The 12190-nt window shown below is 41.0% G+C and overlaps 1 protein-coding gene across 4 annotated transcripts in view; it reads right to left on the reverse strand.

Annotated features, from left to right (window-relative positions):
• VWA8 (von Willebrand factor A domain containing 8) overlaps positions 1-12190 on the reverse strand; it is a 523579-nt gene that overhangs the window by 348655 nt on the left and 162734 nt on the right. For all 4 annotated transcript variants that reach the window (XM_077297321.1, XM_077297318.1, XM_077297319.1 and 1 more), the window contains exons 9-13: positions 11458-11566; positions 8722-8826; positions 7339-7470; positions 4967-5101; positions 2212-2289 (exon numbers count right to left, since the gene is read on the reverse strand). In XM_077297321.1, the coding sequence (XP_077153436.1) occupies positions 2212-2289; positions 4967-5101; positions 7339-7470; positions 8722-8826; positions 11458-11566 (559 nt within the window). The remainder of the gene's footprint in view (positions 1-2211; positions 2290-4966; positions 5102-7338; positions 7471-8721; positions 8827-11457; positions 11567-12190) is intronic.

The raw sequence follows: 12190 nt of genomic DNA on the forward strand, positions 1-12190 counted from the left end.
TCAATCTACTCGTCTCCCTGTGCTGTATAACATCCTACCTACAGATTTGACTGCATTTTCACGGTAACAGATTCACTTTAAAATTGTAAATACACCTTTTTATCCCATAAATCAATAGTACAAGGTAAGAAAATCAATTCTTACATACATCTTATCAACAAAAACATGCTTACTTCTCCAGTTATCAGACATTCAGTCTCATAAACTACCTAAATCTGTCACCAACAATGTTTGCTGTGCCTATAAAAGCCTATAGGAAGGGGGAAAGAGAAACTAGAGGGAGGACTAAGCGTCGCGCACAAAGAGAATGGCGCATAACAGACTTCTGATGCAGAGGGGAAAACCTGCTGAAAACGCAGAATGCCAATCCGATGATGGCGAGAATATAATGCTATTTTTGTATGAATGACAGCCTGTTCTGAAAGTTATGAGAAAGTTACCGTTTAATTTCCAAACATTTGTAAATGCTTAAATATAGCAACAAACACTGATATGGGCGGTTTAGAAAGAAAATAATTGCATTCCCTACATCAGCCTGATCCTGCATAAACTCCCCAACGGTGCAAAATCACCCGGAGCTAATTTCTTAAATGCACTTTAACTTTTCATGTGCTCTTTCATTATACACCTTGAATAAAAGGTCGCCAACCCTACCCATATATTTTGGGCTCATTACCGCACATTACGGAGTCTAATTTAATGGGAATTCAGAAGCAAAAACACTTCCCTGCTGAGAGTTCGGTGCTTTGTTTAATGAGCTTGTTTGCTCGGGCTTTATACTTTGTACAATTACTCAGTGACCTTCTTCCTTCTTCTGTAGAAAATTCTCCATGTAAATAAAGATATTCTTTTTTTAAGTAATGCTTGAAATCATTGGCTCATAGTCAACAATAACATCTATTTTACAGAAATGAGTTTGACGGTCCTAAACCTATATAGTGCAATCAATGAAATTTCATTCTAGCACTCACGAACATATTAGACACCATGGTCTTATTTATAGCCCATGACCAAGGGGAAATTATTCACACTGATGCAAACAAAACCCTCTTTATAATAATTGAATCAATGCGAGCTGTTCAAAGCTAACAAAACTACTGTGAGCTCAGCCTGCTCAAAAACGCATAGGGGCAGCACGGTGGCTCAGTGGTTAGCACTGTTGCTTTACACCACTGGGGTCCTGGCTTCAATTTCCACCAAGGACAACATCTGCAAGGAGTTTGTATGTTCCCCTCGTGTTTATGTGGGTTTCCTCTGGGTTCTGATAGGGAATCTAGATTGTGAGCCCCAATGGGGACAGTGATGATAATGTATGTAAAGTGCTGTGGAATTAATGGTGCTATATAGGCAAGTAAAATAAAATAAATAAAAGGCTTGACCCCATTTCAAATACTATTCCCCCATAAGTTCAGAGATATATAAAATAACAAATTGACTAATTCTCTTCTAGTTCATTAATGCCCCTCCACTGCAGCTCTGGCCTTTGTTGCTGTGATGTCACCACTGCAACCAATCAACCGTGCTGCCACCAATCACTGAGATCAGAGGATCTACTGATGGAAAATGAATTCTTGTTTATATCAGGATTTTGTGTTAAATGTATTCTTTTTGTTTTAGGCCATTTTCTGATGACGTATTCCCTTTATTGTCTACTTACCGTGCAAAATTTCAGTTTCCCTTTACTGCTCCTCACTAAGTCAGCAGTACCAAGAGCAATATTTTGTTAATAAGTATTTTTATATGAACAAAGAAATTAAAAGTTATGACTGTTGCCTAAATGGTACTTGAATGACCATGACACCTTCCAACAACTATTCCAACAAGCATTTGGGAATAACAATGATTTATTCCGGCACATGGTTACTACAAAATCTGGGAAATTTGCATGAAACTAATTATGCTTAAAGTACTACAGTATTGGGGTGTGTTTACAAGCTTTGGTGATTACAAACTTACTCGATAGCAGTTAAGGGGGAAATAAGGATTGAGCCTGATGCATTCCCACATTTCTGGTCACTTGCTCCTATGGGAGATCAGCGGTTTCTCATAGTGTCTAGTAGCAGCTTATTCTTCCCCTACAAATTACACTAACTTTTGTTTTCACATTACTGAAGATTACTAATGCAGCTGACTGCAACTCTTTACATAATTACACTGTGATATTGCACACATTACTGAAACAAGTACAATCCATCCGTGCAGCCTCATTACCTGGTACAGCATGATTGGTTCAACCTCGTAACCAAGCATATCGGCAAATTCTTTAGCAATAACACTTTTACCACACCCCTAAAAGACAAAAATGATATTATCCATATTAAGACAGCCATAAGCTTAGAGCATGACAGTGTAGGTGTGGTGTCTTCTACAATCTGAGGTTCTAGCAGTCAAAACTATCTACCATTTAGTACCTTTGTGGGGTCACAAAACTTGGAGAACAAAGGCATGGTAAATATGTTTTTTCTAGCTTTCAGACTCGAATACAATGTATTTTTTTACTATAAACCACATGTTTTTAAATCAAGAGAAATCTTGCTAAAAATTATGCGCATCTTATAGTCCAGAGGTAGCTTCCTATGATCGAGAAGAATGCTGACACAGTGTCCTTCCAGATTACTGAGAGAAGGAAGCAGCAGCACAATTCTCTCTCTCTGAGGAGATCGATTCCAATTTGTGCAAAAACGTTCTATCAAATCGATTTATGCCAGAATTGTTGAATCGAGGCCAGTGTGTAGGTTGCAGCAGAGGTGTGGGTGTGTGTTGGTGTAGCACAGGTGTGTATGTGTTGGTGAAGCACAGACGTATATGTGTTGGGGTAGCACAGACGTATATGTGTTGGTGTAGCAGAGGTGTGTGTGTGTTGGTGTAGCACAGGTGTGTATGTGTTGGTGTAGCACAGGTGTGTATGTGTTGGTGTAGCACAGGTGTGTATGTGTTGGTGTAGCACAGGTGTGTAAGTGTTGGTGTAGCACAGACGTATATGTGTTGGTGTAGCCAGGTGGGTGTTGGTGTAGAACAGACGTATATCTGTTGGGGTAGCACAGACGTATATGTGTTGGTGTAGCAGAGGTGTGTGTGTGTTGGTGTAGCACAGGTGTGTATGTGTTGGTGTAGCACAGGTGTGTAAGTGTTGGTGTAGCCAGGTGGGTAAGTGTTGGTGTAGCACAGGGTTGTGTGTGTTGGTGTAGCCAGGTGGGTAAGTGTTGGTGTAGCACAGGGTTGTGTGTGTTGGTGTAGCACAGGTGTGTATGTGTTGGTGTAGCACAGGTGTGTATGTGTTGGTGTAGCACAGGTGTGTAAGTGTTGGTGTAGCCAGGTGGGTAAGTGTTGGTGTAGCACAGGGTTGTGTGTGTTGGTGTAGCCAGGTGGGTAAGTGTTGGTGTAGAACAGACGTATATGTGTTGGGGTAGCACAGACGTATATGTGTTGGTGTAGCACAGGTGTGTATGTGTTGGTGTAGCACAGGTGTGTATGTGTTGGTGTAGCACAGGTGTGTATGTGTTCGTGTAGCACAGGTGTGTATGTGTTGGTGTAGCACAGGTGTGTATGTGTTGGTGTAGCCAGGTGGGTAAGTGTTGTTGTAGCACAGGTTTGTGTGTGTTGGTGTAGCCAGGTGGGTAAGTGTTGGTGTAGAACAGACGTATATGTTTTGGGGTAGCACAGACGTATATGTGTTGGTGTAGCATAGGTGTGTGTGTTTTGGTGTAGCACAGGTGTGTATGTGTTGGTGTAGCCAGGTGTGTATGTGTTTGTGTAGCCAGGTGGGTAAGTGTTGGTGTAGCACAGACATAAATGTGTTGGTGTGGCCAAGTGTGTATGTGTTGGTGTAGCGCAGACGTATAGGTGTTGGTGTAGCAGAGGTGTGTGTGTTGGTGTAGCACAGGTGTGTGTGTGTTGGTGTAGCACAGACGTATATGTGTTGGTGTGGCCAAGTGTGTATATGTTGGTGTAGCCAGGTGTGTATGTGCTGGTGTAGCACAGGCGTGTATGTGTTGGTATAGCCAGGTGGGTAAGTGTTGGTGTAGCACAGACGTATATGTGTTGGTGTGGCCAAATGTGTATATGTTGGTGTAGCCAGGTGGGTATGTGTTGGTGTAGGCGTATATGTGTAGGTGTAGCATAGGAGTGTGTGTGTTGGTGTGGCCAGGTGGGTATGTGCTGTTGTGGCCAAGTGGGTATGTGCTGGTGTGGCCAAGTGGGTATGTGCTGGTGTGGCCAAGTGGGTATGTGCTGGTGTGGCCAAGTGGGTATGTGCTGGTGTGGCCAAGTGGGTATGTGTTGGTGTGGCCAAGTGCGTATGTGTTGGTGTGGCCAAGTGGGTCTGTGTTGGTGTGGCCAAGTGGGTCTGTGTTGGTGTGGCCAGGTGGGTATGTGTTGGTGTAGCCACGTGGGCATGTGTTGGTGTAGCTATGTGGGTATGTGTTGGTTTGGCACAGGTTTGTGTGTTCATTTAGCAGAGCATGCAACAGAACTGTGTGTATCTAGCAGAGCTGTGTATTTCAATACAAAGCAGAATTGAGGGTGTTGTGATGAGCAAGCAGTAGTGATGTGTATATATGTGCACTGCAGAATGTGGGCAATGCTGTAAAGCTAAATGTGTATAACACAGGTGCTGCAGAGCAACACAAACAATAGATCTATGACCTCACAATTCTATACCAGTGAATTATTAGTGATATTGATCACTCAACTTCTTTACAATGACTGAGAAGCTTTCATTAGTAGGAAATATGTTATTCCTATTTTCTGCTAACACAACCTAGGATGAATCTTATAAAAAGGTGCGTCCTATAATCTGAAAACATTACTATCTATTTCTTGAAATGGCAGAAAAGTGGATAAGAAATAACTAATTTAATCTCTATTTCTTCACTGCTACACTACTTATTCATTGTGTGGGGAAACAATTTTTCTTGATATAGGTGAGTATGAAGGACGTTAGTTTTTTTATTTTTACACAATTTACCTTTCCTCCAATCAGGCACATGTCTTTGACCATATGGGACTGCGTCATCTCAGCCAATAGCTGATCATGTGTACTGGTTCTAACGAAGTGTGATGACCTGGAATGTAACTGTATGGGCCGTGTACCCGCTGGCACCTGTGGGAAACAAATATGCACCTTAAAGACAAATGAATGAAACCAACGGGATAATAAAGAGACAAAAGCAAAACTACAAAGACTCATTTATTTCACAAATGTTTGATGCAGTTGGTTACTTGACCATCTTAGGCATTAATTCCACCAGATTCCTGCACATCTTTCTTGTTATAAAAAAAAAAACTTTGATCACACCTATGTTTTTGTTTCACAATCCATATTTCCTGTTTGTGCCATCATCATAGACCAGAGGATTTCTATCAGTTTAAAATCAGAAAGCTTCCAGGCCACTACGATAATTCAAGCTTGTATTGGGCACCAAAGTTTTTGGTGTACCTAAAATAATGGCAGAATGCCAGGTCTTGTGGTAACACGCCATTCCCACTGGTTAAGTATTTCTGAAGAACTGGCAGCAGTTACGTCATCACTTAATGTCACTATTCATAATGCCTTCACTTGGATGGGGTACTTCTGGCCCACCAGATGTAAATCACCCCTAAAATATCACTTTAGGCAGATATTTTGGGGCTTGTTGGATGTGGTCAAGTCAAAGAGGTTTGGATTGCACTCCAATGATGAGTAGAAAAAAGTGACTTTTTTATTAAACTATCTACAGTCCAGTCTTGGTGTTTTTTTGCCCAAGACAGAAAACACTTCTTTCTGAAAGTTGCTTCTAGTCAGGTTGGCTAGTCCTGTAGTCACATTTCAAAAATCAGTAGCTCACTACTGAGGCATGGACACTGACCCCATTGTCATGCCATCTCTCTTTTGATATCTCCACTGGTATTTTCATGGATGATGTGGATTATTTCCAAAATAAAAGTATACTCTTGTATAATCGTTTTCTTCCACAATGTCTTTTATAAAGTGTTTCTGCTGCACGTGGCGCTGATGGAATGCTTGAAACACTGATTTCCCTCACCTACTACTTTAGTAATTTTCCAAACTGAAATTTCAGTATTATTTTTCAAAGTAATAATTTTGAAAAGTAAAATGGCGACCTCAATGAGAAGTAACTTGAATCAGTCTGAAATAAACAGGAAATTATATTGTACTCTAAAAGAATACCTCTCGCGAGCTTTCACCTAAGCATGTGTATATCCAGCATGGTCACTATGTTAATACCCGCTGTCTTCTCCCAGATCCTGTGCCGTTCTAGTCCTCTCCTGAGTGACACCACTGTTCTTCAGACTCTCCAAGTCACGCTGCGCTCTGTGTGATTCAGTAGTGGCTTTTACAATGAAAGTCCATGATGTGTCAGAAAGAGGCTGACACAGAGCATGAAGTGAGCCGGAAAGTCTGAAGAGCTGTGATGTCACTCAGAAGTGGAGCAGAATGGCGTTGGATGACGGTGGTAGATGAATATATTAACACACACAACACACTACTGTACCATACACATGTTTAGGGGAAAAAAAGTCATGGGTGGGCTTCTTTAAAGAAGTTGTCCAGTGAATACAAGTTACCACCTATTCACAAGACAGGTGACAACTAGCTTATCAGTGGGTGTCCTACCGCTGGGACTGGCACCAACCAGCAGATCTGGTCATTTTTTATCCCTGATGGGACATCTTTATACAGTTACAAAATGGAGCGCCAAATGTAACACCCAACCACATCTTCACTCATTCTAACTTAGGGCTGCCAGGAAGAGCCAGCCCATGAAACGAATGGAGCATGTGCACTGGCCATCCTTTCTAACAGGAAAGTTACAAGTACCAGCAGTTGGACCCCAAGTTAAAAACAAGTGTATACATGATAATGTTTTTTCAATGGACAACTCCTTTAACTACAAAGAAAAAAAATCTGGACATGGAAAAGAAAGGCATTGACAAGTCCAGACATGAGCCAGTCAATGGCTGGGAGGAATAACATTGAATTGCATGCCCCAATTAATTTGTACAGTACTGTGGTATATCCACTGGGTTTAACAATTTTCATTTGGGCCATGGAGTAACCTTTATTTTGCAGGCCATCGTTGTACTAAAGAGCGTATTCAACACTTTTCAATATAGTGATCGAAAGAAGTCTAACCTGAAGTCATGTGCAAACCATGTTCATTTTAAGTTATACCATTCCCAAGAGAAAATAACATTTCATATTTTTGGGTGGGTTAATACCTAGCATAGATCCTCAAGCAAGGAAACAACACACTGGTAAATTGTATACATTAGTATTCTTAAAAAGTGACTAAATGAATATACACTGCGCATACATATAGAAATAAGGTATTTCACCTGTATTGTGATGTCCTTGTCACTAGTCTGAATATGGACTGAAGCCAAGAGGCCATCAGCATTCCGATCTGGATCCACTTTTACAATTTTTAGGGAAACAGGAGAACTTCCTGTATCAAGCAGATCAAATCTCTAAAATTAAAAAAAGTGCTTAACATTAGGATAGCAAAATATAACAAAAATATTATCAGATCAACCATTTTACACACAAAACACAATACATTACCACAATACATAACATTTGGTTGAATATTTACTGTGATGTAAACTTCACAAAAATTCTACAAATTCCTTTAGTTTTTCTTAGCAGAACATCTTGCAAGCTGGAATATTCTTGGACACACAAATCATCAAGATTTGTTGCTGGCATCTCTTTTTTTGCAATTGCTCACCAGTAATGGCGTGTGATACGTGCTTGACGGGATACAAGCCTGGAGACGCTGCAGACCATGGTAGCATGTTTAGGCAAATCAGGCTGTTCAAATAGCAAGCGCAACATGTGACCTGGCCTTGCCGTACCACTCATTCCAACACCAAACCAATGTAAGACCAGAGCTGTACATGGAATGAAGACTGAAGGGGACCGGCTGCCATATATTATCCCACTCCACACCATAATTCTGGTAGTATGATCAGTGTGACATTCCGTCTTGAAAGGCTCTTCAAGGAATTGATACTGTGGTCTCCAGACCAATCTCCAGCTATCATTGCATTAAAGAAAAAGCGGGACTCGCCCTGAAGAAGACAGACCTCCATTGCAGCCTCAGGTCTCCATCTGAAGACCGTATGAGTAACACAATGAAAAGGCCTTCATGAGGGATCACATCAATCCTACTCCTGGGATTATTGTGTGGGTAAGCATAATGTATGGTCTTCGGACCCATCAAATCTCCTCTATAGGTACGCTAACAGCACAGTGCTACATTGATTTGATGGTGTAACAGTTGATATGAACAATTGCCAATCTGTGAATGTGAAACATTTTTCATCATAAAGGCCAGGCTACGTGTTGCTCATGCTACTGTGAGCAGCCTGCATGGCATAAATGTGCTACCCTGTGGAGGACAGGCCATGGTCTTGTCTCCCATCGAGCACATCTGGGATATCAATGGTCGGCAATTACCAAGGGAGCTGCCAGCAGCGGATTCTAATGATTTGTGTGCCCAAGTGCATTCAGTGTGGAGGAACATTCCTCAGACAACCATTAATAACCTCAATGTGGTTTCCATTTTTTCATCATTTGCATTTCATTAACATGTCTATTGATCCTGTGATTTCCATTATGCCATGACTTTTCCTTACTGTTGCTATTTCACTGCCGAGGAGTGTATCTCCAAAGATTATATTTTAGTACAGACTATTATTTCATTTTGATAAATGTACCTTTAAGGTGTCCTCTACGGCCGTTCTGCCTTCTTTTCCCAACACCACAGTGTAAGGATAAAGTCTCTGAATGACTTGTTGGGAAGACATTGTGGGGAACACATTCTTCAGTTATAAAAAGAAAAACAAATTAGGTGTTAGTCTGACATAGCTGACAACGCAGCGGGGATGGAAGAGGCCCCCATTTAACAATTTAATGAATTGAATCACTATTATATGCAGAGTTCATTGAGAGTACCGCCGGGTGGTACTCCTGGAAAGCCAGACGTGTCCTCGATCGCCATAAACTGAAAGCTGCGTATTTATAGAAGTCATTACATAAACAAGAGTAGCTGTAATGTTTTAACAAGGAATGTGCTGCGTTAAATACTTACAGATGTATTTTTAGGAGCACCATTAACTCTGTATGAAATGTAGTGAACAAGCAGTATAATAATCCTAACAACCATTCCAAAGTCAAGGCTGTTTAGTGTCTGATTTAATGGCCATGGACAATTTCATTAATTTTATAAATAAATCAATAATTTCCGTGCTGCCAGCCTATTCTTAAACATTAGAACAAGAAATGTTCCTGCACATTCACGTGGCCTCTGCCGTAAACCAACAGGAAAGCTGCAGTAGAACGTAAACCACTTAACGAGATACCATTTATTAACTATAATAAAAGACATCCATCTTTCCAATCATTAAGAAATAAATATGTGCTACATGTAGTTTAGGTACAAAGATTGTTTTATCATAAGAAAAATTCCTAAGACAGCTCCCACTGATTGTGATTCGGCTTTCTCTTGCAGCAGTCACTAAAAGGGGTATAAAGAGGAATGGTTGTCCACACTAGTGTATTTCACGGTCTGTATACGGACCACAATACTCGGGCTAGCGGCAGATCTCCTGCCCTGAATTTCCAGCTTCATGTGTATGTCCAGGTATTGCGGTCCGTATGTTGACCATGAACTAAGCTTGCGTGACCGTGGCTTATAGAGAGCTACTTTTTGATATTGGCCCTCCACTGTGCTTCATGAAGAGGCCCTGTTTATGATGCCCATAAGAACAAAATTGGTTGCCATTGTAAAACAACCCTTTAAAGGGGTTGTCTGGCACTATTTTAGGTTTTCCTATTGGGCCAAGAACTGAAACAGTTGCTAACTACTTGCCTGTTCTGCCCAGAACTGGCTCAAAGTGATCACAGACCGCTACTGTTGGCGATTCTGCTACTTCAAATCAACAGACTAGCTCTTCCACTCCGGAGCCGCTCTGTCACTGGGGGGGGGGGGGGTGACTGCCGATGTCATGCTGATATGCAGATGGCTGTCAATCAGAGAGAAGCAGCTGCTCTGAAGACATGACATCACCGGAAGTCACAGAATCGCTGGCAGGAGCGGTCCATGACTGTTCTGGCCCAGCAGAGATCAGCGCCAAAGTACAACCGGCAGGTAATCAGCAACTACCTGACTGTAAAGATCCATAAAATAAAAATACTGCTGGATGCAAAATAACTACAGTACATTAAATTTGTATCTCAGTAGGGCGAAAGAGGAGGAAATTTTGTAGTTTTTGTGGGAAAACCAAGATTATTTGCTTTTTCCTTCACTATCAAACCAGCAGAAACCTGAGCAAAATCTAAAATACCCCATTATAAGAACTCATTCAGACATTATTTTATCTTGTATGAGAGAAGATAACTTAAATCAGCGAGAGGCTTTGAATGTCTACATTTATCAATAAGGTGTAGAATATTGAATATGTTAAAATAACAAAATAAAATGGAAGCTAGGAGCAGTCATTGGCTGCAGCAGTGAATTGTCCCAGTGTTGGGATATCCTCATTGCGCAGCAGGAAGCATAGGCTGGCGGCCACAGGGCGGTGCAGTATTGTGACTTTACATTTTTAGAACCCATTTTAAGCATTTTGTAAATCATTTTTTACTTGCCAACAACTACAGCCACTAGTAGTGTCCAGTAATTGTCAATGCTACACAGCACGTAGATATGTACATATCGTTGCTTGTGTATGTAACATAAGCGGATTTTGCAATGGATATGTATGGGAAATTCTAAGCTCCATCTGGACCCAGCCTTCCCAATGTTTTAATAATAAGTATTATGACTTGTTGCTTTTACCCAAAAGAAGTCCTCAGTCTGAGCTGATATACTAAAACAGATCCACATCATTAAAGAGCAATCCCACGCTTGGTAAATTTAAGCACTGATGCAATTGGCAGAACGCTCTCCCTTCACTATTGTGAGGGGAAATAAAACTAAACCACGTTTAAATTCATGCTCTTGTCCCTTTTTTGCTCCTCTCTGTGATTATGTGATGTTTATATTACATAGGTTAAGCATAACTCCAGCCAAACTGTAAGATTTCCGGTTCTCCCAATTCAGTTTCTGACCCACAAGTAGCTGTCTGACGGCCAAAGTTATTGGCCTGCGAAGTTGGCACCACTATTCCCCAAGGGGTGACATGGCATTTGTTTGTCTCTTAACCGCTTCAGCCAATCACATTGGTTATGGCGGTAACTTGATGCAACAATGTCAAGCGTCCCGCCAGAAATAGTGCCTCTGGCAGGAAAGGCACAATTGTGGGAGGTGAGTATTCATTCTTTTTATTTTAAATGGGGCACTAAAGTGATTAAGAAGGGGTTGTCCAGTAGTGGTTGCCCAGAACCCCTTTAAGACTCCTTCCTGTGGTATTTAAAGAACAGCTTTGAAATTGTATCACTAGAAGAAAGTTTACCAAAATGCCAACGGCTGCTGCCAAATTGTCTGCTGGGAAGTCTGGAAGCCCCAGGGTGGCAGATTCAAGGGAGCACAGAGTGGTAGCAAAAGACAGGAGATGAGAAATTCTGAAAGAGAAAAGAAATGTAACATTTTTTATCATTATTGTGAAAAATAATATGTATATTATTGGTAGTATATTTTATACATAGATACAAGATTTCCTTTCTTTTCTTACAAAGGTAACATTACATTAAAACTATACTTCAAAATGTGCCAGAGAAGGAAAGTCTGTCACCCCTGAATCACCTAACGATGGAGAGGACACCCTACATGGTGCTCATCCCAAGACTCTACACGTATTTAGATTCTTATATAGACTACTCTCTTACTCCGCTCCAAATTAACACATGGAGTCAGGAAGATCCTGACTTAACGCCAAAAAATATCTTCATGCCAGTGGAGAAATCTCATTGGTGGTCTCGATCATCACAGAAATGCTATTGAAACCGCTTCCAATTGCTTACCTAACTCTTCTTACATATTACAGAACAGGGATCCACCAAACCTCACTTAGCTTATAACGCCAGGAAACACACACTAGTCTCTATCAGCGTATTTGGGACTGTCCACAAATACAGAATTTCTAGTCCCAGGTACATAGATTTGATATCCAGCATAGTCCCTAATGCCTGAGATAACTCTACAAGGGTCATCCTCAGTTAGGTATATAAAAACACACAACCAAATAC

This window comes from Ranitomeya variabilis, chromosome 3 (assembly GCF_051348905.1).
Source record: "Ranitomeya variabilis isolate aRanVar5 chromosome 3, aRanVar5.hap1, whole genome shotgun sequence".
NCBI lineage: Eukaryota > Metazoa > Chordata > Amphibia > Anura > Dendrobatidae > Ranitomeya > Ranitomeya variabilis.